The sequence below is a fragment of the Nipponia nippon genome, unplaced genomic scaffold (genome assembly GCF_047370975.1).
Source record: "Nipponia nippon isolate SJK-2023a ecotype South Korea unplaced genomic scaffold, ASM4737097v1 scaffold_10, whole genome shotgun sequence".
NCBI classification, from domain to species: Eukaryota; Metazoa; Chordata; class Aves; order Pelecaniformes; family Threskiornithidae; genus Nipponia; species Nipponia nippon.
Genome location: NW_028262291.1, coordinates 33,922,586 through 33,948,424, shown reverse-complemented (window position 1 = coordinate 33,948,424; position 25,839 = coordinate 33,922,586). Strand labels below are relative to the sequence as shown.

Genomic DNA, 25,839 nt, shown 5'->3' with positions numbered 1-25,839 from the left:
GAAAAGTTTTTCTAGGACTCTGTTATTCAGTGGTTATACATTCAGCAACACAGATGATGTTTATAAGGCCAGTAAGCTTTCTTTGAACACATTGTTTTCCACTTCCTTGGTAAAATCTCTCCCAATAATGTTCTTGCTAGAGAAAATCTGAGTCTTGTAGAAAGATTGAAATTAAATTTTAAATTAAATGTATCGCCTTTTCTCAACACTTGTAAAGCATGACAGTATTCCAAAAGCACACGCGTTGCATCTGTATGTATTAGCTCACAGATCTGTTAGCTTTTTTTTTTCCTTGTCCTTGTTATGTGATGCCCAGTGGACTCTAAGATATACTCTACTGAGGCTTTACATAAGATAATATTGCTGTCTCTCGCATGTGAATTTAGTAGTGGTGTGTTAGCTTGTCTCCAGGGACTTTGCTTTTAGGAACAGAAAGAAGTGAACACACAAAAAAAGCTGGAAAGGGCTTTTTGTTTGTTTCATGTCAAAAGCATTTTGCAGCCAATAATGTGGGTGAAAAATATTTATGCTGTGGTCTAGAACTTGGTTGAATCCCAATCTTTTTAGCCCAAGTCTGGGAATTTAGGATTATTCCTTTACATCAAGGAAGTATGAAGGACACTGTTGTTTTTACTGATGTCCAAAAACAATGAATGCAGGATGGTGACAGCACATTTGTGATGCTCTTTTACAATGGATTATTTTTCTTTCAATTCATAAACAATAGCGTTGAGGTTTTTCATCACTTAGAAAGCCAAAAGAAAGTGAAGGAAGGAATGAGTGTTGGCTAAATAAAGATTTGAGACACACCAGAAACAGGCATCAGGGTTGAATTGCAGTGGATACTTTTTTATCTGTAGAAGATAAATATGTTGCTGAAACTATCATAAAGAAGGTTCATAGAGATCTGAAGGATAATAAAAGTAATGATGGCAGTGCACATGCTAATTACACAGTTAAGAATATATATTCCTTACGTTGTGCTGGTGAAGTACACCAAGCTGATCTACTCTGTGCAGTGATGAGGGCTGGATGCTGTTTGGATCCCTACCTCTTCAGACATGTGGGCAGAGGAGCCAGCAGCATCTCTGTCTGAGCTTGTGGTTGTGTGGAGGAGAAAGTGCGCGGCTGCTGGGCTTCCGTGCTGTCCTCCCAGCTGGTCCCATCTCTTCCAGGCCAGTCTGGCAGCCTGGGTGGAAGCAGCAGTGTATTCTGAGAACTGCTCTGGTGCTATTGTAGTGGTAGTCCCTTAGGAGTCCTTCCCCATTCGGGACACATGATGCCGGGGGTCAGGCAATGTTCCAGTATGTGTCGTAAATAAGAATTGTATCCTTCAGCCCTTTTCTTATTTCTAGAACCAAAGTCAAACGGAACGGTATGGAAGGCTCTGAAAAGCTACATAAGCTTTATTTTCTGTTCTTCTTGGTACCAGTGTGCCATAAGTCTGATGAGTGACCACAAGCTGCCACATAGGAGAATTCCCCTGGGAGGCTGTGTTTATGCTACCTGACTACTTTATCCAGCCACAGCACCATCCCCAGATCCCTTTTCTCAGTACTGTTCCATTATGGTAACCAGGACATGCTGGCTGGCTGGCTGGCCGCTTTCCTGCTTAGTAAAAGCTACAAGCATTTTCTCCTGAATTACCCTTCATGTTGGACAATTACCAGGGCTTTGGGGCTCGAAAGTATTATAGCGTAGGAAATCACCATGGCCAAGCTCTTGTGAAGTTTCCTGGCCTCTAGAGGACTCTCCACTGGGAAAATTAGGAGAGACTCAGAAACAGAAAAGATGACAAAGTTCAGTTTACGAAGTAGGGAATAAGGCACGTGGCAGGGAGACAGAAAACGCTTCTGGGAAGAAGAATTTCACAGGGTCTGGTGTTACATGAGCAGAAGGGAGCTGACTGGCCCTGCGTACCCCATATTTCACGCTGGGGAACTTGCAGCAGAAGTCTGGCTTAAGTGGAAGTATACTGGAGGCAGCCTGTTTCTGTGCAGTTCCCTGGCCAGGTTGTTGCAGTTCAGACACAATTTGGATAAACATCTGGGATTGCATTTTCTTTTCCAATTAAAGCTTGAAATCACCCAACGTTTGCCTGGGCAGCGCAGTTCCCTGCCACTGAAGTTATTGTTGAGTACATCAGGCAGGAAAAGGCACTCTGGCTTAGAGGGTTCAGGGGTCTGCTCGCAGTCTGGGAGAGGACGGCCGAGCAAAAGAACCGTTTTGTTAGGTTTGGCCTATTGCATTCAGGACAGTTGTTGCTCTGGAGCACATCAGGACAGTTCACCTTGGGAAGTTTTGCTTCTGTTGTCTGTGATTGATACTCATTTGAGGTTTTGATGGTTTCCTTCCATCAAAGTTATGTTTACTCAGTCCAAGGATATCCAGAGCTCCTCATTATAGTGCCTGAAGCTAAAACCATGTCTGAATGGCAGTACATATTACCTGCTGAGCTTTCTTACTTGAAATCCAATGTTTGGCACACCGCAAGGACTGGAACAATTTGCAGACTGGTCATCTGTTGCTAGCAGCTGCCTGGGTAGGCACGGCCAAAACACATGCCTTTGTTCTGGTTTTATGAGAAGGGAAGGAATTGACCCCACTGAATATTTGAGAAAACAGATAGCAGAGTTGTTGCTTATTGATCCTTCTGCTGTACCCTCTGAGTAAGGAAAAGCAGGGTATCTCTGGAGCTGTGCCTACCTGGCAGAAAATTAATACAGTGAAGTTGCTACAGATGTCTACCTCCATGCCTGATTTTGGACTGAAACAAAGGAATGCTACATGATTTTCATATAATTGCTCAATAAAACAGTGGCAAAGTTAGGAAGAAAACTCATGAATCCTGATTCCCAGGTCCTGGCATTATCCATGATGAAAAAGTCTTTTATATGCGTATTGCTCTTCAGAAGCAAGATCTGAAGCCAGCTAGGTATAGCAGGCCTTGAGATTCAGAGTGTCCTCTTTTCTGGACTTGTCCCCTCCCCTGTTTCTCCTCTATTCTTAAAAGATTCTTGGTTTTCATTTCCATCTCCTCCTTTTGTTTGTTTTCCTTCCATTTCTTTCCTTTGCAAGTATTGAGTGTCTCCTCTGGGAGTAAGCCTAGCCACATGTGCGTGCAATGATGGTTTATTTTTATTGGAGTCATTGCCTGTGACTGTTATTCATTACTATAGGAAGAACTGCACCAACAAACTGCTCTGAGAGCTTTTTTTTTTTTCTGTTGTAAAAAGTCCTGTTTTGTCCATAGCCATTGAGAGTATCTACTGCCATCATTAAGACATTGAGAGTGTGGAGGTTGCAACACTGGTACTGCCTCCTGAATGTCCTATTGTGTCTGGTGTTGCAAAGCAGAATCTCAGCTTCTCTCAGCTTCCTTGCATGTTGTCTCTTTAGGTCAGCTTTTCAACCATCTGTCCACTTCACTGCTACCTAAGCAACTCAACTGGCCTCTGCTTGGGGAAGAATTTGTGGTTGCACATGCAGTCACTGACTACTGTTACAGCCTGTTACAATAATAAAGGGTACAGCCAGAACACCACCAGACAAGGCCTGCCTGGGATGAAATGGCTGATTCAGAAAAGGCAAGTCAAAAGCAGTATAAAATGCTTTTATCTCACTTGCACTGCTAGTCTTGACACTGGATAAGTAATAAGCAGCCCTATCTCCTTACTTTTATTCTCAAGTTGTCACACATTCCTGTGTCACTGTGGGCAAGACCACCATCTCCCATCTCTAAGGTCATGTAAGGAATTCCTGGTACTTCTTTAAGATGAATCTGTAGCATAAATAATAAAATTATTGGTAGTTAAATTAGGAGCACATACTTAGCATAAATGTAAGTCAGAGCTTAGAGATGTAAGCAGCCTAAATAATTTCACATAAGCAATACAGAGATGTAAAATCAGTGAATATTAATTAACCGCTTCTGAGGTCAGAGTGGAGCACAGTGAGGAAAGGTGAGTGATCTGCCTAGGCTTACCCAAAAGAACATAGGACCTTACCCTAAAAGTTAATGCTAGGATAAAACAAACAGAAATTATCTGAAATGTGGCTAATATTGCATAGGTTCGTGATTTCTAGAGATTTGTTTTAAATGTTTCAGAATCTCTGCTTCCCACTAGCACTGACTCTTTAAATCAAAGGTAATCTGTCTGAATTTGGCTGAGAAGGTTTGATCTCTTTGATATTAGTTTACATTTGTTAATATAAGTGTCATGCTGATATTTCAGGATTGAGATTTCTTTGAATTCTTTAACCCATGCTGAATCTATCTCATGTTTTCCCTTGGGCTTTTGAAGGCTTTCCCTTCACTAATTTTCTTACTCAAATCAGTGTCCACTGTTGCTGTTTCCCCTGCAGAAGTGTCTTAAATGCATCTCCCTGACTTTTTCTTAGGATGAGAGACAGGGACTTCTTGGCTTTGCAGTCTTAGCAATGTTTTTTAATATATGGAATTTGTATGCATTGCACTAAAAGAAAATAAACGGATGTGCTGCTGCGTTTTGGGAGGTGAGACAACAGCAGGCTGGTCAGCTGCCTTTTGAGTCTGTTCATTTTGCTGTTGTTTCCAGATGTGTGCTAATGGACATTTTTAGGATGTACACACAAACACTGTTTGCCTACTTTTCTGCACTAATTGGTTTGGATTTATGGAATGCCTCTCATAAAGTGTCTCTAGCTGCCATTGTTGCTTTTCTATAAAGTAGTAGAGAGGAAACTCATTCCTAAAGTTTCCTCTGGACAGGATTTTCTTGTGGGGGAAGGAGAGATACAATCCATTTAAATTGCTCTATAAAGAGTTTTATTGAGTTGTGGCCCATTAACCTGGCCTTGATGAAAACCTTTTCAGACAACTGGACTTCAGGGAACCACATCTCTTAGGTTCTGTGCATGGCACAAATGAAGTGATAGTTTCCTAAGAAATCGTTTTAATGCAAGTCATGATTTTTAAATATTTTTTTTTATGTGTACAAAAGTGGTAGGGACTCCCCATCTGCTCCCAGTACTGGGGCATGTTTGTAGCCCCATCTCTCGTTGTTTGCTCTCTAGTGCTCAAGATACCTTAAGCTTTCCCTGAGTCAATCCACCAAGTTTGTTTTTACCAGGGAGAGTATATGCGCGGGGTCTAGATGATTAGGAAGGCTGAAGGATAACTGCATATCTCTCTTTTCCCTCAATCTGTTCATTTTTCCTCTTTGTTCCCAATCATTGCCCAGCCTACCCAGCCTGTAGCCTTTTCTACTGACAAGAAGCACGCAGGTTCAGACAGTGCTGCCGGGGTGGCTGAGCTTTCTTCTGCTTGAAAGGGGAAAATCTGTGCATAGAGAGCTTTTCCTTGCACTGGGATCTGGAGGAAGATACAAAGCAGGGGAGAATCATTCCCACAAGAAAACGCAAGTCCCTGATAAAGTCAAACAAACTCTACAGCGATTTGCTTGTGAAGGCAATGTGATTTGATAACATCTTATTCGGATTTTGGTACTGCTATCAGCTATACATTCTTTAGGAATGTATTTAATTTCTGAACTTCAATTTACGCAGATGCATAATGGGGATATTTTTTCCCCACTTTTGTAAAGCCTTTTTAAAATCTACAGATTAAGTACCATATACAAGCAAAATCTTGTTATCCCAAGAATCATTTGCGGCAGGAGATCAGCAAATTGTTTATGGGTATATCCTGTGAGCTTAGTAAATGGTTGCAGGATACTTAAACTACATTTTTTTCACCAGAACACTAGAAACGTATTAGGGTCACTTTTTGTTTCTGCAACAACAAGGAGCAGTTATCTCCCAAGGTAAATCAGAACCCGTTATGAGACTGAAGCCTCAGAGAGCTCCAAGGTCTAACGAGCACTAGCGTTTGGTGAGGCTTGGTAGAAAACACAACCATTTTTGCTCCTACCTTGTAAAAAGCCATCCCATTGCCCTGAAGGATACTTCTACGTGAAGAGGTAGCAGGGAACAACTGGTATACTGCTGTGTGAAACCTTGATGCCACTGTGGCATTAGTGGCTGTTAGGGAGCTCTTGGTTCTCTCCTCGGGCACTTTTCTGGTGGGCTGGAGGCAGCGTGACCTGTGGGACTGGGAATGCGAGCTGGCCCTGGGAACTGGGTTGCAGCTTCTGCTCAAAAGTAAATGATCCACAGAATAAGGACTGCTGCTTTCGTTTCTAGAATATATCAAATTCCTGCACATAGGGCCCAAGAAGAACCAGAAGGGAAGACAGAAAAAACAGTTATGAGGTCTGCTGGGATATCTGATGCAAAATCAACTTTGTTGTTTTCCTTACTGGCTTTTTCCTGGGCTCTGTTGCAGCTGAAAAAACAACCCTTCTAATCTACAATAAGAAGGGAAATTCTGGCATGAAGATTGTCCACCCAGACATTTGGCACAATTAGGGGAAAGATTTGTTTAGCTTAGCACTGATTTTATTAGTACGTGAGTCTAACTGAACCTCGAGAGATAGTCTTTTCCCTGTTGAATGACACTGTTGATGTGTAGGTTTCCTTCTCAATTCTCAGCTACGCTCTTCCAAGCTAACGTGGTGTAACCGAAGAGTTCTCCTGAAATGCACCAACTATTAGCAACAACTGTTGACTACAATGTGACAACAATATGAATTAGCAAAAAATCCCAGCAAGCCAGCGTTGTTTCAGTAAGGGCAGCAAGCGTACTAAGAACCAGACTCCTTTCACAGATCTCATGTATTTGGTAATTCCTCAGTAGATCTGAATTTCAAAATATGTATTGGCTGTAAATGTGGTTTTGTTATTCATTCAGTCCTTAGTGCACGGATATGTATTTTGTCAGTACAAAAGATGAGATAAGGTAAATCTAGCAGAAAAGGAAATCTAAGGAAAAAATTAACACAGAACAAAATAAAAAGAGAAGAATCTGTTCACTGATAAGAAGAAGCTGACATACTTTAAAAGAAGCTTCAAATGGTTTCACTCGTGTTCCTCAGTCATTGCTAAAAACCAATTTCTTGTAATAGTCTCAGTAAAAAATGGGGAAGAAACTGGATGCTTTCAAGTCTAAACAGAAATTATGCATTAAATGTTAATACAGCCGATTTTCTCAAATATTTCATTGAAATGTCTTAGTCCATGGCTTTTGTTAAAATCATTAGTTTTCCATTGTGAAATAATATTTTTGTTACCATGTGAGAGCTCATAGCTCAGTCAAAATCATCATCTTATTTCAGCGCTTTGTAGTTTATCATCCTGGCATTTTGATAACTAATTTGATATAAGACTCTGTCTCCTTCATCTTCTTTACTTTTTTTTGGCAGGACACGGCTTGATTTCTGGTTATCAGACTACTTCTGAAAGTCCATCCAATACATTTTCCAATTCATCACTTTCTTTGCTATTGACAGGGAATGTTGTCCCAATAATTAGTGTTTTCTGCTGGGCTTCTGCAATCAATTTCTGTGATTCATCTCTTCCATAAAGCTTACAAACAATAAACTGTATTAATAAAAATGCTTTCCCTAATTAAAAAACAAACTTTAATGTACAATTTTTCTGCTGTCATCATCAATTCTCTCTAAGCCTTTTGTTTCTCGACTGCTCTGCCTGTCTCCCATTTATCTTCCTTTATCTAATCTAATGGCACCTATCCAGTTTCTATTCACTTTTCATCAAGGTGATATATTTCCTCTTGCATAGTACCTTTGTGTTCTTAACATGCCTCATGGCAGAAGTAATTTTTCAGTTGTTTAATGTTTATTCTACATTGTTGTCAAATAATGAATAATTATTACAAACCTCCTGGCAGGGAAATATGCTAGAAAGGAAAGAAAGGAAACTAAAATTTGACCGTTTTGTAAAGTTAGGACTTTGAAAATCTTAAAATAGCTTTGATTTTTACTTCTCTCATCCATCTCTATCATTCGCACGTTAGTAGGACAGCAGCATAAGAATAACTGCATCTGGGTTTCATATTCCATTCCAGAAGCTCAGGGATAGCTCATGGATAGCATTCTGGAAGCATCATGGGTAGGCTGAATTAGAAAGACTCAGTACCATTTCATCATTTTTCGATGTCTATTTTCTATTCATTTCACCATTTAAAAAATCATTTTTGTAATCTGAATGCCCATTAACTTCTTTAGACTATTATCTACCGTTACTGTTTATTCATCTCAAATGTGTACTCCTTTTGGTGCAACTTTGACTACACTGAAGTGTCAATAGGAAAAAATTTCTGGTGAGGCCTGGATTTCATCTTTGATTCCTTGATTTTGGTAATCCTTGATTTATACTTCCACTTCTTGGCCTCCAAAACATCATTTTCTTTTCTTGATCTGTATTTCCTTCTATGTTTTCTGAGGTCCTTGTGTGTGCATAAGAACCTACTCTGTGTTGGCTGTTCCATCTGGAGGATGGTTTGCAGTGACATTTACAGTTTTTTCTCTTTGGTTGAAACACAAATCTAAATACATATTTGCTTTTTTTCAATTAAGTTTGGTGTTATAAAAAAGAATTCTGTGTACTCTATCTGGTTGTGAAATATGCAATCATACTTGAAGGTTATTTTTCTCTGTAAGCAAACATTCAAAATAAAGCAATACCTTTGAATATTATAAGCCATTCCCATTTCACTAAAAAGGAAGCTAATTCTGAGCCTCAGATGTAACTGCAGCAGCAGCCTTTCAGAAGGGCCCTGTGATGTGCTGCTGAAAGGATGTGATTTATTATATTTTTTCATTGCTATACTTATACACATATTATAACTGCATAAAAATGCAGTAACAGAATGTACATAGGGTTATTTGTCTATGCATTTGCACGTACAACTGTGCTTAGTGCACACACATATATAGGTTAGTATTTATATGCATAGTACTGCACAGAATGCCAAAAATTTGACCTTAGACATCAGATTGGTAACTGTTTCACTTCAGGCCTTTCCGATTAAACATCCAGCTGTTGTGGGGAGACTCTGTAGCTGAGAATTTGCACAGTTTTTCCACCCCATCCTCTCCCTCGTTTTCTCAGAGCTGAGGGAGCGTGCAAAGCACCAGGAGGCACTCTGCTTTCCTCCTGGCAGAGTCCCGCTCCCGCCGCGTCGGTGGGAAGTGCTGGCTCTGGGGATAACGACAGGCAAGGGAATTCGTGTTTTTGTCAAGGTGCGTCACGGATGTGCGATGTGACATGCCCCCTCTTTCTCCAGAATTTCATTCCAAAGAGAATGGTAATTAACATGGAAGAGGGGAAAGTGCTAGCACAGCAGTTTTGCTACCTGGAGTAGTTCACAAAAGGTTGTATCGCATCCTGGGGTGGTTTTGCCAGCGTCATACGACTGAAAGGAAAACATTGACATTTGGACTCGTCTGATGTTCTCCGGCTGTATTTGTGGTCTTTACTTGCCTGCCTTTATTTTTTACTGTCTGAAGAAGAAGGGAGACTATGTTTGGTTTAAATTCTGAAAACCATAAAAATATTAGCTAGCTGTGGGTCATAATGGTTACGTTTTGAAGAACCAGATATGAGGATTTTGTTTCTTCAGCCTGTATCAGAATCAGATGAGAAAGAGTTGCAAGACATCTAAGCATGGTCCTGTCTGCAGACTACATGCAAATACAAATGAAACCTCCCTACTATACAGACACTCTTAGCATTTCAAGTGCTACGGGAAAGTCACACGAGCCTTGATTCTGCAGCAGAATTTGCTGCCGAATCCTTTGGTTACACAAGGACACCACAGAGCTCAAACTTCTGATATTGTTAATTGTATACTTAGGAATAAATGTCCCAGTCCTGTACATCTATGAAGTGATTCAATACCGTCTGACTTTTTGGTGAAATGTGCGCAGTTTTGGTGAGCATGAACTTCCTCGTTTTCCTGTAGTCTCCCTTGGTTTTTATAAAACCCGCTCACTGCTTCCCTGCTGATCGTTAGGCACCACCAACTGAAATTCATATGCAGCGACCCTTACAAGTGCTTGAATGTTTGGCAGAATTAGGGCACGACCTTGAGAAATAATGGGGTTTTTTTACTCCATTCGAAATCTGAAATCAGCAGGATCTGTTGGTGCCCCACACCTCTAAAAATAAGATTGTTACATCTGTAGTTCTAAGAAACGTGTATTTGGAGGTATCTGACAGAGGGCTGCCTATCTTGGGCTGAGAGGGTGTAGTATCTGACAGGGCTTTGGAAATTTAGGCACCGAGATGCGTGATGGCTCCACAGCACGCTGCTAGGCAGGCCTCACGGACAGGTTGGACGAAATCGGTGCGTTGAAGGAAGGGAAGTGGGCAGGCCTGCTCCGTGTCCTGAGCAGCCACGGCTTGGGCTTGGAGCAGATCCCCGCAGAGAATCAGCGCGGGCTGAGGGGGAGCCGCCTGCCCAAACCGTGCCCTCAGGGGCCGAGAAGGCGGGAAGGCTCTTCCAGGGTGCAGGACCACCGCCGGGAGGGCCGGTTTCCAGTACCTGGCCTTTTCTAGCTGTTGAAGAGGTGAGCAGAGAAAGGTGTTTCAGCTTTGTTCAGCAGGTCTGTGCCAGAGGCAGAGCAGCAGCACGCTCCCCGCCTCAGCCACGGCTGTCAGCGTCTTCTACAGGGCCCACATGGGGACCATTAGATCAGTGTTGGCGCTGATCACACTCTGGGCAGAACTTATTAAATTTATCATTAAAATGCCACTTTCATGTAGGTGACAGAATGGGGGTTATTTTGAGGCAAGCTGTGAGGGAGCAGTCCTCAGCAATGAGTAAAAATCAAACAGCCAAGCAATAAACCCTGCCACATCTGTGTGAGTTTGCCAGTGCGGGTCCCATGTCCCCTACCCTGCCAACTGTCCTGATTTCAGCTGGGATAGAGTTAATTTTCCTCCTAGTAGCTGGTATAGTGCTGTGTTTTGGATTTAGTATGAGAATCATGTTGATAACACACTGATGTTTTAGTTGTTGCTAAGTAGTGCTTACACTAAGTGAAGGACTTTTCAGCTTCTCGTGCTTTACCGACTGAGAAGGCTGGAGATGCGCAAGCGGCTGGGAGGGAGCACGGCCAGGACAGCTGACCCAAAGTGGCCAAATGGCTATGCCGTACTGTATGACGTCATGCCCAGTGTGTAACTGGGGGGAGTTGGCCAGGGCAGGGCCGCTGCTCAGGGACTGGCTGGGCATCGGTCAGCGGTGGTGAGCAATTGTGTTTCATTTGCATCACTTGTTTTTCTTGGGTTTTATTTCTCTCTCTTTTTGTTATTTTCCTTTTCATTACAAATTATTATTATTGTCGTTGTTATTGGTATTATATTTTATTTCAATTATTAAACTCTTCTTATCTCAACCCACAAGTGTTCTCACTTTTAGTCTTCTGATTCTCTCCCCTGTCCCACCAGGGTGGGGAGGGGGAGTGAGGGAGCAGCTGTGTGTGTGGTGCTTAGTTGCCAGCTGGGGTTAAACCCTGACACCAGCAAGCCTATTTCTTTGTCTCCAGAGCTCTGCTGCAGCTCATCTTCCACAGAGGACGGTTCCTCTGTAGTGGAGCCAGAGAGCTTGGGATATTTCTGGCCTGACCATGGAGGGCCAGCACACCCGAGTGCCGAGCTAAATTCAATGGCGCTATACACCCCGAGGGAATTCCAGTTCCTATTTTGAAACTCCAAGGACAGGATCCTTGAATAAAGCTTGACTTGGTCATTACCCCTTTTGCAAAAGAGGACATCCAGATAAGTGCAATGGCATGTTACCATCCCTGGAGCGCTGACCCATGGGTGGACCACGCTGCTTCCAGGGGCAAGAGGAAGATGGCGGGTGGAGTTCTTGGAGAAGCCGAGGGGGTGCACCTGTGGAAAGGCTAATGGCGATTACATTTGCGTTATGCAGCAGCAGTTGCAGTTTTCCTCAAAATTGTCTCCTATCAGAGTGCAACTACCTGGACCAGCAGGAATGATTAAGCTTAACAGGATGCCAATAAGACAAGCAAAACTTGCTGCTTTCATGACGGTAGATTTTTTAGGACCTGTGAATCCTTTTAAAATTGCAGCATGATCTATACATGCGTATAAGAACACCTGAACTACTTAGAAGTGACAGGGTTAGATCAATAACTACCTCGTTATTTCTGCAGTATGCTTTACTACTTCTGGAAGTTAAATCCAGTGAGATTATTCTACAGATTTGAGCGCTGATCAGTATGTTATAAAGATGTGTACTTATATATTACTTGTTTGTTTTGCAGCTCCTGGTTGCTAAATCCCCCGTTGCTCCATTCTCTGCTTTTTTCTACACCATTGAGAAATCAGGCTTGGTTCTTCAAGGTAAGACTGGAACATTGATTGTTTTGCTTTTGCAATTAGTATTTTAAACAGGCTGAATGCAGATAACAGTAACTATTGTTGAAAATGGTGCTGTTTATACCTAATTAAAACCCCACACATTTAAACAGTCTGGTTGACAAGGGCAGCCTTCTGCTGTGTTCACTGTTTTGTCTTGGATTAAACTAAATTAGTTGTTGCATATTCCCATGGATCTAAGAATGGGCCTTGTAATTATTAATCAGGGCTCCCTGTTTTCCTTCAAGGTAAAGCAGAATGGTTCTGGCAACATTGCTCCTGTGGGATAGGTTTCTCCAGGAGAAACATACCCATCTATCATTAATAATATGCTCTAATAAATGGTTCTTCTTTAGAAAATGGCTTGACATCAATAAAAATACAGGAAATTAATATCTGTTCTCTATTTTTGTGATCATTTTAATGCTAATTCCTCATGGTCTTAAATAATCCTCAAATTCTCTAAGATATGAGGTAGTGTACTGAAAAGCTGGATATTACTCCCATGATGGCAGGGAACTAGGGTTCCTTGTGGTCATGTCCTAAATCACGCACTTTCAGACCACAGCAAAAAGGGAAGTTCAGCTTTTCCCTTCTTTTCCCCATTTATCCCAATAAATCTTCCCTTAATGTCCTTACTTTTTGACTTTTTGATTCATAGATCAATTTTGTTGAGTTGCTCTCTGTTGATATGCAGCCTGGCTCCTGATTGCTGCATCAGGTTAGCAGACTAAATAAAACTAGTCAGTGCCTGTCACTTTTTGTTCAGAGGATACGCTCTGATATGCAGCCATGGCATTAAGAAAAGCGCGTATCGCTGTTTCTCAGGTTCCAGTGATAGAGAATCACTGATCCCATAAAGCACTATGAACATTTTAAGGTATGTGAACAGTTCTCTTCCTTCTGATTGCCCATTTCTCACCTTTAAACAGGCTGTGCCAGACCAACGACTTATTTACATTTACTAATGACTAAATACGCTTGCATCTCTGGTGATACATAATGTAGGAAAACAAAAGAAACAAAAATGTTTTACGGTGCATTTTTGCTTCCATTTGATACATCCACATAATGAGAATGTGGGGGTCCGTCTGGTGTTTCCTAAGCCTTTGGATATTACACCCAGTGTATTGTTAGATGGCATTTTGGGAATTTGATCTGCTTTATTTCATACCAGTAATTTTAAAAAGGCTACAGGAACAAGAAACAATTTTTATTAGTTTAAACTGAGATGGCTTGCAAGAGTTGGTCTAGACATGTTGATTCAGTATAGGGCAGAAGACAAGCTGTTTTTCTATCTCAAATATCTTCTGATTTGCAGAGATGTTTCTGGTCATTATAAAAAAAGGCGGACAGTTTCCTGCTCTGTCCTCAGACCCTAATGTAGTGAAACTTTGGGAAAGAAAGATTTCCCATTTCAGAAATGGGAAGCATTTTTTCAGAGAGGATCTTTATTTGTTTCAGTTCTTTTCTGTGAGCCAGGAATATAGATTTCCAAGGACTGAACCCTACCTTTAAAGAACAAATGGGCCTGGTAACATGTAATGATGAGGGAGCAGGACTCTCTGCTAGAAGGATAGCACTGTATTAGGTGTATGGCAATTGCTCTTTTCCCTGTATCCATATGTTTCTGGGGTGCACATTTAAAACATCATTCACCATTTTTCTAAAAACAGTTGAGATACCAGTTTGGATTTCTCTAAGTAAATGCTGTCTCGATATCAGGCATTCTTTGTACATTTTGGAAGGCAGCTTGAAGCTCTTCTTTGTGTGAACCTTTTCTTACTTTCTGACTACACCATTATGTTTCTAATATTTTAGATATTTTTCTCCAAGATGAGTAGTAACCAAGGGCATGGTTCCCCTGATAATGTGCCCCAGACTATTTTACAGAGACTCGTAAGCACTTACACATGACCCATCTCACTGAGTTTACAAAGTAAATATCGCGCGTTCTTATCCCATATTTCAATGATCATTATTTCTGTGGAAAGAGGGAGCGAGCAAACCACCTGGAAATGACTGTTTTGGGTAAGATGCAGAAAGTGGCACCAGGCTGCCTCGCACAAGAGAGGCTAGAGTTTTTATGAGAGTTGTAGCTGGTGCTTCTTTCCAAAGGGAAGCTGGACACAAGGTAAGATGTCAGTATGGCAACTGGCCACAGGTCAGCCGGTGAGGGAGCTGCGTTGCTCCTTGAGGGACATCATATAGCGCTAACAAGTGGATTCCGTCCTGCAGCCTGATTGCAAAGGCAGCTTTCCCATTCAGGCTTTATTGTTTAATTCAGTTGGTGTCAGGAGGTGAGCACATTCAGGGTGGCTGATGGGAACAAGTGGATGGGTGTGGGAACTGGCAAGAAGCAGCAGCTGGCTGAAATGCCCGGGATTCTTTCTTCTTACTCAGGGGGTCCCATCCCGGGACCATTAACCAATAGGCCATAAACAAATTGATATCGGAAAATGTGGCTAGAAACTCCTTGATTAGTGAGGGTGAATGGGGAATGAAAGACAAAGTGAAAGTGTGATTTAACAGTTCCACAAGCAATTTCCATTGCCACCTCTGAGGGATTAGGATGTGTGGAATAGGCTAAAAATGAGGAGGAGCTCCCCCCCGCTTTTGTTCTGTGGGCCGAAGGATAATAAAACGGCAGGAGAGGCAGTGCGGCTAGTTAGGGATTTCACAGGCTGCTATTTGATGCAGTTTAAGGAGCCCTTCTGCTATTGTTGCAGTTAAAATGGGAAGCGGAACTATTCTCCATTCGCAAAAATCTCCAGCGTCCTCAGGAAGAGGGCTGAGAGCAAAAGGCTATTAAGATGGTAATGCTGCCCCATTTGGAGGAGTGTATCAAAATCCTCTTTGTCAATGTAAATCGCTGCTCTGTTTCCCTGGTATCTTTGCATCTCATGGCCTCAGTGCAAGCACAGAAGTGTCCGAAGGAGACCCTAGTGAAGGCAGAACTGCTTCTCTTACATAGTCAGAGGAGAGCACCAGGCTGCCCAAGGGTGCCACGGAGAAAAATTCCTTTGATTTATAAACTTGAAGTGGTCAGGGATGAAAAGAATCCAGTTATTCGCTCATTCTTTTATTTTCACTTGCAGACTAGAGAAATGAAATTTGATGATTGGAAAGCAAGATTGGCCAGTCAGAGATTTAGCAAGTCAGCCTTCAGTCTCCTCCTTTCATTGCTTCAGTATCCTCTGTGCTGTGGAGGGGGTGGAGTGCGGGCCCCAAAAAAGCCTCTGTTGCCTTTACATTGCAATACAATGTCATGTAATGTACTGCCATGCTGTACAGCGTGACTCTATGATGAACCTGAATTGTGATTGTGAAATCCAGTCTGACAGCAGATCTCTATTTTGTGGAGATCTTAAACAGGGAGGCAGAAGCCTGGATCTAAGCACCACAAAATATTGGAAGTTTTACTGTCTGCTTGTGTATTCTGTTTAAGGACTTGCTGTTGCTTCCCTAATTCAACATACTAGTTAAAATGAATGAAGTGATACTGTCAAAAAGAATAACAGTAAAAAAGCTCCAGATCTACTTGATAAAGGGTGCAAATCACAAGATGATTTTCCTCACTGGCAGTGGTATAATTTCTGTTTTGGATTGGAAATTAGCTGGTAATTCTGTTCCTGGTGTATCAGTCAGAACAGATTCTGGGCTGTTCTTGCCTGGTTGTAGTTTCATTGAAGCTGAATGTAGGTCGGCTGGACTAGAAGATGCCACTTAGCCATGCACGTACATATCCAAAAAGAAGATTGGCTGAATAAGCTGATGTCAGTGTTAAGCTGTATTTTGTGGGCAATCGTCCGAGTCTAGCTTTAGAAGCAGCAGCATTCTGGGGCATAAATAGCTAGCAACAGAGCCTAGCTATTAGCAACTGGTAGCTCGGCTGTCTGTGAAAGTAAGTCTCCTTCCATCTTACCTAAGTAAATGCCCTCTGTTACCAAGAGCATGGTGCTGCAAAAGAAGACAGGGGACATGGTGGCTGGTTGCCAACTGGAGAGTCTATTGGGACTTTTCGATGAATGCTTTAACCAAGAAATTAGTGTTGCTGTTCACTGAAAGAGCTCAGAAGCACTGAAAACATAAGGCAAGTAATACTAGTGAGCTAGGACTTGCTTTTGAGCAATGATTTATTTTCAGTGTCATAGGGTTTAAAGATGGGTGGATTCAGCAGTTCATCCAGACTGACCTCCCATATATCTTACGTGTTTCCTTCAGGTACCTGATAACTTATGTTACACTGAATTATGTCTTCTAGAAAGGCATTCGCTTTTATTTGAAGACATCAAGAAATGTGAGTTCCTGGTTTGCCTTGACAGTGTTTTCAAGTTTTAGCTACCTTGCTGCTAAATACTTGTTCTGTATTTCACATTAGAATTTGTCTGCCTTCAGCTTTTGACCTCAGTTGTTGTTATGACCTTCAGTGCTAAATAAAGCACTGTTGCCATTAAATGGTTGCCATTTTGCATGAGTGTACTTGACATTAAGATTCATCCTGCTATGTTTTATTCTTCCTTTTGAAAGAAAGTTATAACTATCTGCAAATTTAACCTCAAAACTTTTGTGTCTCATGCTGACTGGCTCCCCTCACTACCCAAAGGACAGAATACCTTGTATTGCTAAAGGGCAGAGTTTGATTTTTGTGCCAGCAGGACTGGATGATTAGTTAGTTGATCAATCCACCCTTTCTCCTGCCCTCTTTTCCACTGCATACGTGTCTGTGAGCACACAGCCACACTCACCTTGCCTGTAATGTCTTATTGAGGCAGGTAACTTCTGAGAAGAAGAAACAAAAGGTATGTGGCACTCGGAAGTGTCTTAGGTTTTAAGTTTCACAGTACTAAGAGGAAAAGGATCTAGGAACAGCTAAATCTTGGGGAACCTTGGTACATTATGTTTCATTTGTCACTAATGTAATGAAAGAGGCTAATTTTTATCTCAAAATAGCATAGGGTCTGGGCTTGTAGTGCAGCATGGCAAACCATCTCCAAAGTGCTATAACTAATTTATATGACTGAAGCAAGTGAAAAGTGCCTCATTTTATTTTATAAAGAAATGCTTTGGTAATGAGTACTGAGGTAGAAAGGGAATTCTGAAAGAAAGGGCAGCATTATTTGTATTGTATTGTGTGAGTTTGAACAGTGAGAGACAATGATTTACTGCATCAAAAGCTTTTATTCAATTGAAGAACTGTAACTATAAAGTGACCTTTGTCTGGAGCAACATGGATATAATCTGTAAAATGAAGCAGGGTTGTACTTGATGTGTGAATGGATGGAAGACAGATTAATGGGAATGAAGTTGTGCGTTGCTATTGAGATGGTAAGAGATTTGCAGTGCCACTGGTGATTTCCGGCCCTATTGGAGGGATAAAGATGAACTGATCATTGTTAGGATCTCTGTGGGGTGGAACCGTTTTTGCTGTATTCCCCACAGGACACTGAAAGCCTCATGCTATTTCTAGCAGGTTTGTAATAATGAGAGCAAAAAAGCACGGTCGGTTTGTGGGCTAGGTCTGTTCTGGCAGTAAGGAATGTGGAAAAAAATAAGACTCCCATCATCCCAGTGCCAGCAAAATCACCCGTACAGATGTAGCCAACATCAACGAAAATGTCATTTTGTTCAGCCAGTTCATGGCATTTTGGGGAATGGGTTACTAAACCAGGCCCAGGAATGGCCTTTGCTTGGGTGAGGGTGTCCTCACTAGGCTGTTTTGTGGGAATCACTCTACTGCTCTGCAGCAGCATTGGCAAAGCCTCGCTGGAGTAGCAGAACTCCATGGCTGTCAAACGAAGGAGTCCAGAGGAACAAAGCACAGATGCAAAACCAACTAAAAATGGTAAAGAGAGGTGGAGGGAAAATATTTTAATTGTGAAGGAAGACTAGAGGCATCATGGGTTTAGATCCAGTAGAAACAAAATAAACTCTGTCATTTCAATAAAATTAAATGTTTCTCTCTGCAAACATGATCTTTCTAGTGGCATAGTAGATAGACAACAGATTGGTAAAGTTTCTGGCCATACTTTTTGCTATGAGCTTAACTTGTGGGAGGATGTTATGCTGGATAAATCCAGTTTAGCACAAAGTACTGAATTACCTGCTTATTTCTGAACACGTATGTAAAGACACTGAAATACAGTACTGCTTTCTTGCACTGAAAGCCAAACATGTCCCTAAATGCTTTGCTAGATTGCAACTGAAGTGCCAGCATTTAATTTTTCTTAAGTTTAACTAAACGTAATATGAAAAAAACTTCGTGTAACCAGCATGCCAAATCTGTTCTCATTTACACAAGTGTGAATCAAAACTTATTTTTTTTTAAACCAGTGTTGTTAAAACAATGAGCTGAAGAGTATAAGTCTGTATTTGCAAAGACGTTCCCCTCTTTTCAAGGCTGGCATAGGCTTCCTGGGACAAAATGGTCTCACTTCAGAGAAATCTCCTCCTTACCGGTCTCTCTGTAATGAATTCCTGATCAAAGTGGGCTGCTCCCCTGTGTTTTCAGCACAGTGCTAAAGCAAATGGCCTTTTTTCCAAAAGGCTTTTAACGTAAGGAGTGAAGTTGTCCGTTGATTAGAGGTAGTATCTGTGATTTGTGACAGTATATTGTTCTGGGAACTGAACGTTGTCGTAGAAGACCAAGACTTTACTAGTAATTACCTGGATTTAACGTAGATGATGTTCCATCTTTCAAGCTACAGATTTATAGAATAAGGTCAAATGTATCTAAAATGGACTTAATGTTCTTAAGTGAACACATTCATGAGTAGCAAGCCAAAGAAATGTGTGTCCAAAACCATGTTTTTCAGCCAGAGTGAAGTCTCATGCTTTATGAAAGTAAAAGGCAGTTAAGTCTCACTGTGATTTATCCCTTTCTCATATAGGCACAACTAGGTTTCTTTTGCTGTCCTCAAAAGTTATGTCTGTTCTGGCTTCATCAGTAGCATGTTTGGTGAAGGCATCACTACTGTCATTTTATCTTGTAAAACGATAGTTAGCAGTAGAGGACTATGACCCAAATGACTTAACATGCAACTTTTCTTTAGATATAGGACTTCATGTTTTCTCCATGTTAAAATCTTAGAAAATCTCTGAGCGTACAGCCTGGTTGCCAAAGGGAAATGCTGGACGCTTTATTGTTCCCTGTGCTGGCGAGGGGAGGAGTGGTGCGGAGATCCAACGGCTAGCTACAGTCTAAACCTGGAAGTCTCCAGAGTGCAATCCTGTGTAGACAGGCACATTTGAATAGCACTTCATCTACACTAGGAAACTTTGCCTGAGGGGGGGCTTGTTACCACAGGGTTAACACTTCGCAAATAGGGTTCCTGCTGCTTTAGCCCCAGCGCTGTTTTTCTTTGAAACTTTCTGTTTTTCCAGAATTAACACACCTAGAACAACCTCAGGTATCTCTGCATCTGATGTGTAGACTTGCCCTGTCTTTAAAACTGGACTAACCACAAATTTAAATGATCTTATCATATAAGCTTAAATCTGTCTTGATAAGATGGAACAGCAATATATAGCACTTTCACAGAAACAGACACGCATGTGATAAACCCTCCCAACAAACAGGTTTTTACTTCAAAAGTTTTTTCTCGTTACAGTCATTCCCTAAAATTAATAACATTGGGCTGTTACTGTAAAGTATTTTTTGTAATGTTCATTTGAACTTTTAACACAGTGTTAATGACTGTCATAGCACTTCTTCTCATTGTTTATGTTGTAATGAAACCAGAATCTGGTCCTTTGTCATTCAGTTCTGTGAAGACCCCTGAAAAATTTGTGAGATTAAATTTCAGGGCCAGACTGAGTTAACCAAGGGTTACAGAGATGAGAGAGGCAACAAGTTTAGTCAGCAGTTTGTTAGAGCATGGTGTATCAGCCTCAACTGTTCCTTGGTTTGCCACCTGAATAACCCGAGAGGGTCTGCCTTAGGGCTCAACTGAGGCAAGGCAGTGCACGCATGACTGAATGGGTGAAGAGGAAGTACAGGCAGATGATGCTACAGTTAACAGTTCAACAAGAGATGTTGTTGCTGGAAAGATTTTATTTTATTGTTCACTGAATCTCATTTTCATTTAAACTTCCTAGCTTTTCCATTACAGAAACAATCTCCCATATAGTCCAATGCCCTGTGAAGGTGCGCTCTCCAGGAGCAGCAGCAGAGATGTTAAGAGTTTCTAGAAAATGTTGTGGGACTATTAGAGTGCTACCGAGCAGTCTGCAGTAGGGTCATTTCTCAGAGTGCTGTGTGCTGTTGTGGAGACCTCCACTGGGATGTCCCTTACTACTGAGTGAATAAGCTTAGAATAAGCAGACTGATGTCCTGAGTCGTGAACACCAAGCATTGCACTCCTGAAGACATTCTGAGTGAGTTTAGGGATGAGACTCTCTTGCTTAGTAGCATACAGAAAACATCACATTCCTTCTTCAGGCTGCGTGCGTTTGATGAAGGACTTCAGTCTTGAGGCATGTCAGGTGGGAACGGCACACTACACCTTTTACTTTCTTCATGCCGTATTTGTGCTGCAAGTGAGTTACCCAGGACAAGGTACTGGGCAGCCAGGCACATACATTGCAGCTGTGTGTTTGTAGACTGTATCCTGTCTGCTGTGGCCATTTGCTGAAGTTCACAGAGGAGCGGAACATCCTGTTTGCTTAGTTTTCTTTTGTCTGTCCCGTACCAGCACAGGGAGAATATTCCTATATATCTTTTCTTCTTTGCTCTGAAATTGGATCACGGTACTCATGATTGTGTTCAATAGCTGGAAATGCTGAGGATATCCGATTGCTGAGGTCTCTTATTTTAAACACCACATACCAGGAAAAGTATGTGGGATCCCACCAGCTTAGCACTGGAGGGTGCAGGATGCATCAACAGGAAAACCAAACAAAACATGAAGTGAAATTCATTCGAAAAGGGAAGGGACTCATATACCACCCATCAGCAGTGTTTAAAATCTTCATATCCACACAATAGGCCTTTTATTTCGCTTCAGTTCTTCTCAATATGCAAACTATCTTAAACTGATTTTTAGAGCTGCAGCTGTCACTAAAGTCAGTGGGAGCTGTAGGTGCTTGTTACCTTTGAAAATCAAGCCAATATATTCTAATGTGGTAGCAAAAGCCAAACCTGCTAAATTAGGGTGGTTAAAGCATAACTCTCATAGTTCTGTAATGTGATCCCAGCCACCTCCATATTTGATACAGAGGCAGGGCTTCATGCTGTGCACACCAGAGCTCAAAGGTATGTTGTTTCTTTTTTGCCTTTCAGCCCTCCTTCCCCTACAACTTTCTGGCCTTGCTTCATCACTACAGTCCTTCCAGCTGACTAATACTGAATAGGACTCTATTGGAGTTAACAGAGCTAACTTTTATTCATCCAGAATACTTTCTTTTCCTTGAGAAACAGGGTTGCTTCCCCTTTTTCTCTCAAATGTGCATTAGGCTGAACTGGGGAATGAGTGGTCACACAACTGACCCGTAGCAGCAGTGAGGATGAGCAGCCACCCAAGGCACTGTTTGATTTTCATTTGGAAGTTTTGTCATGCCCTAGGAAGGTTCCTAAGCAGTGACCAGAAGTCAGAGCAAGTCCAGATTTCTCCAGTGTAGAATGAACTAAATTCCAGTGTCACGTCTGAACACGAGAGGAGAAAGGTGTCCCTCTAGCCGGTCCCAGCTGTGTGGGCTCAGGAAGGACACTGCTTAGTGCTGTGTCACTCAAGGGCACAGGAAACTTCAGCACACAAACTGAATCTGCAAACTCCAGTCCTCTTCTGGCAGAAGGGGTAACGAGCTGGCCCACCTGAGGGCTGCAGCCGACAGCGTGGCACTAATTGAGGCTGGCTTGCCTCATGCTCAGTTCAAGAGTGCGTCTTTTGTGGACAGATCTTTGCAGAAAAAGAGCCTTGGCTGAGGATGAAGCTGTCTGCCCTTCTTTGCTCCCCTTCCCAGTCACCACTGGAACAACTGCGTCCACCAACACCTGTTTTCATTGTAGCTTCTTGACTATGCCTGGGTCAATGGCCCAGAAAGCACTGCACAATTGTCATTAAATTTGTTAACCTATCCTTCCCGTAATGTGAAAAGTGAGTGATAGTTTAGTAACTTGGCCAAAACAATTACTTGTCCAAGAAGAGTAAAAGTCTGCAGGAATGCACAAGTGATAAGTCTGTGGTAAATCAGGTTTGCCACCTGTCTGTTACGGATCAGAAGGCATGGATTTTGTTGAATGACTAAAGGCCTTTTGGTCCATAAAGTAGGAGACATGACAGGGAGGGGTCTGCTGCTGATGTTGATTTCAGGAAGTATGATCAGATGCCTGGGTGTTTTCAAATGAAGTATATTCCAAGCCTAAACTGTGTTCGTCATGTGGACTTCCTTCAATAGTTGCCAAGGATTAAGTTGTTTTGGCTTGCTTTGTTTTTGGTTTTGGTGTTTTGTTTTTTTTTTCCTAATGCTCAGAATCAGTAGCTTAACTGGTTCAGAGAAAGCTAGTTTAAATGGCCTTTTGTTATTGCTTGCCTCTTAGACTGGCAGTTTTCTCAGTTCATTAGTTCTGTGTCTTTTTTTTTTTTTCATAGTGCCACATATTGTTGGTAAAATAAGGAGACTTGAAAATAGAGGAAGTAGAGGTAATGTTCATCTTGAAACACCAGCAATTGAAAGGACCATTCACGGTTTCCTTCAAAACAAAACCAAGTGGTAAGATAATGCTAACTGGGGCTGGGTGCCCAGGAGAGCATCATAATGAAGCATCCACCGCTATTGTTCAACTTAGTGTTTGTTCTTCATGTGAACAAAAGGAAGGAAGAACTCTGCTATCAGGCTAGAGAGGAAGGAGTCTTTGTTGCCCTTGGCTACCCTGACTTTAAATGTGAGGAAGCACAGGGCACTGCAGCATAACCTTTCTGCAGTATTAGAAGGGGAAAATTGATAGTTCAGAAGGTTAACGGCGGACACTCTGTTTATCTGAAGACTAGGCTTCCCCTGCATGGCAGCCCCAAATCAGGTATGTCAGTGCTAGTATTTATTTAGGTCATGTGAGGTTTTAAAACTCTGGTTTTAAACCCTGGTTCCTCTGCTTTGCTGCTTCTCTGCCATTTGATTCCTCCTCTGTGTTGTTGCTCACCATCAGGAACAGTAAGAGATGCCATTTCCTTATTGAGTGTGACAGGCACCGGGTGTCCTGAGTGTAAAGTTCAGTCATGTTGCTGAAGCATCAGGAATGTATCTTCTGGAGACTGAGTCAGGCTTACTGTACTTTTCTGCTCCTGCTCCACCCAGAGCTGTTTGCTGAAGTGGCAGAATCCCTGCCGTCCCTCTCCCCATCCTTCAAGTCATGATGCTGACACACTGTCAGATTAATGACAAAGTTTACCACGCTCAGAGCCATTGTTTCAGATTTTCAGATGACTCAGGCAATGATTGTGTCATCAGCTAAGCTCAGGTTATGATTTGAAGATATTCCTTGCAATCATGAAAGGTTGCTTAGCCTGCCTGTGCATTGGTCTTACTCTGGCTTTGTCTAGTCCGTGTACCATCTCTACATATCAAGAGACACTGGAGAAACAGATTTACACCCCATTAGAGGCAATGCTATGTGGTTGGGGTGTTTGAAAAAACTTTGATTCTGATCTAAAGAGTTCATTCCTTGTATATGACGCTTTGAAATTTCTGGACACAAAATGAAGGCAGCCCACAAATACTTATCAGCTTTGTCTTCACATTCAGGGTGCACCTTTGCATTGATTTCTTGTTAATTCACAGGCTACTGAGGTGTGTGATGTACAAAATGACACTTTATGGACACATTTATGACAGAGTCTATTTCCATAATTCCAGAATCTAGTTGCGCTCACAACTCTCTTCTACTGGTTAGCTCACATAAGGGATTTGCTTTCTCCAGCGTGTAAGACACGAGTTTCAGGCTGCTTGCAAACTTTGTATAATACAGTGGCTTCATAGATTATATGTTTTGTGAAGGCTCTACCGACATTACTGTAGAGAGAGCAAGAACTTTAATTAGAGAAAATAGCCTTGTTTTGTTTAATGCAAGTGTTCTGAGGGCATGTTGATTTGGCAGAGTGAAAACATTTGATAAGAATACAAAGAGAACAGGGAGAATCCCATGAAACTACTGAGAGGGTCAAGTGTAAGGGGTCATAGTACGTCAACTATATACAAAACTGATGAAGGCTAGAGAATTAGGGCCAAGCTCAAATTAGATTTGCTTCTTGTGGTTCTGGAGGTGATCAGCTTGTTTGTAAAACCATGCTGGATACAGGAAGAAATAAAACAAATACTCCATATTATGTTATTGGTGTTGTGGATCTGTAAAACCACTAAGTTCAACACAGAAAATGGAAAGAAAACTCTGAATGTCCTGGAAAATAAAATTAAGAAATAGAATGAACTCAGACCACCCACCAAAGTGTTCTGGAAACAGACTGATCTTTACTTTACATAGTAGACGTGAAAGCACAGTAAAATGCTGAAAACCCAGATGGAGCAGTGGGGGAATGATTCTGCCCATACTTAGGTTTTTTTATGTTACTAGCATCTTAAAGTGTGGTGGTTTTTTGAAGAAAAAAATCCAACATTACATTTAGCACATCTCAGTCAAGCCGCAGCAAGTATACTGAGTTTACAAATACAAATGTTTGGGGGCTGTTTTGTTTCGTAATCGCTAACCCTAGAAATTATTTGTTTCCTAAAAGCTAAAAGGGGTTCTTTCCTTCTCACATATCACCATGAGTGGTTTTAATGGAATAAATTGTCTTCCGTGCCAGCTAAAACAGTTGTCTTCAGTTATGCCAGTCACAGAGGTTTACGTACGCAGTTACAGTTTTTGTACTTGTGTGTTAAAATAAAACTGAAGCAGCACAGAAGAAATAGAATTTACTTAAGTTTTTGATGGCCCATTTGCTGAACAGAACTAGCAAGGCTGACTAAGTAACTAACATTCATTAGTGCAACTGAAGACAATAGATGAGCTTCTGAGTACTGTCAGGGAACAATTATCTTGAATAAAAGTAGGTGCTGGTTTGATGCATCTGTAATTAGAGCTGCCTAGCATTGTGGAAGGGGTTTCCTTTCCCTCCCAGGGCTAAGAGGGCTTGGCAAAACCTCTTTTGGGATGAAACTTCGGAGTATTTCTCTGAAAGGCTTCTTGGGGAAATGACAACCCTATGACTTTCTTTATAGAATCTGGTTTTATGACCATCTACATCTGTCTGTCTATCTATGATTATTTCAACTTACAGAGGACGTAAAAGACCGTGTAGCAGATACCAGCGCATTGGAAGTCTCGTATCAAAACCATGCATAATGGAGTTGCTTCTCATTGGTGGAGTATCTGTGACAGACTTGAGCAGAGGTTTTAATTGAGAGTGAGGGTCACACTGTAATAGATACGAGGAGTGGGGGTGGATATGACTATGGTCTACCTGGAAAGAAGAGAGGGAGAATCGTGGGGAGCACAGCTGTGTGTTGCACTTCAACAGCGCACATATTGTAGGCCATTAGTGGATGGGGGTGGGC

At 41.7% G+C, this 25,839-nt stretch overlaps 1 protein-coding gene across 7 annotated transcripts in view; it reads left to right on the top strand.

Annotated features, from left to right (window-relative positions):
* RAD51B (RAD51 paralog B) overlaps window positions 1-25,839 on the top strand; it is a 409,322-nt gene that overhangs the window by 265,195 nt on the left and 118,288 nt on the right. For 6 of the 7 annotated variants that reach the window (XR_015702014.1, XM_087746500.1, XM_087746502.1 and 3 more), the window contains one exon: window positions 12,198-12,276. Coding sequence is in view for 6 of the 7 variants with exons in the window: in XM_087746500.1 (XP_087602626.1) it covers window positions 12,198-12,276 (79 nt within the window). In the remaining variant the exon portion in view is untranslated. Of the gene's footprint in view, window positions 1-12,197; window positions 12,277-22,880; window positions 23,002-25,839 lie in introns of all 7 variants that reach the window. The other variant, XM_087746503.1, reaches the window with a different exon arrangement.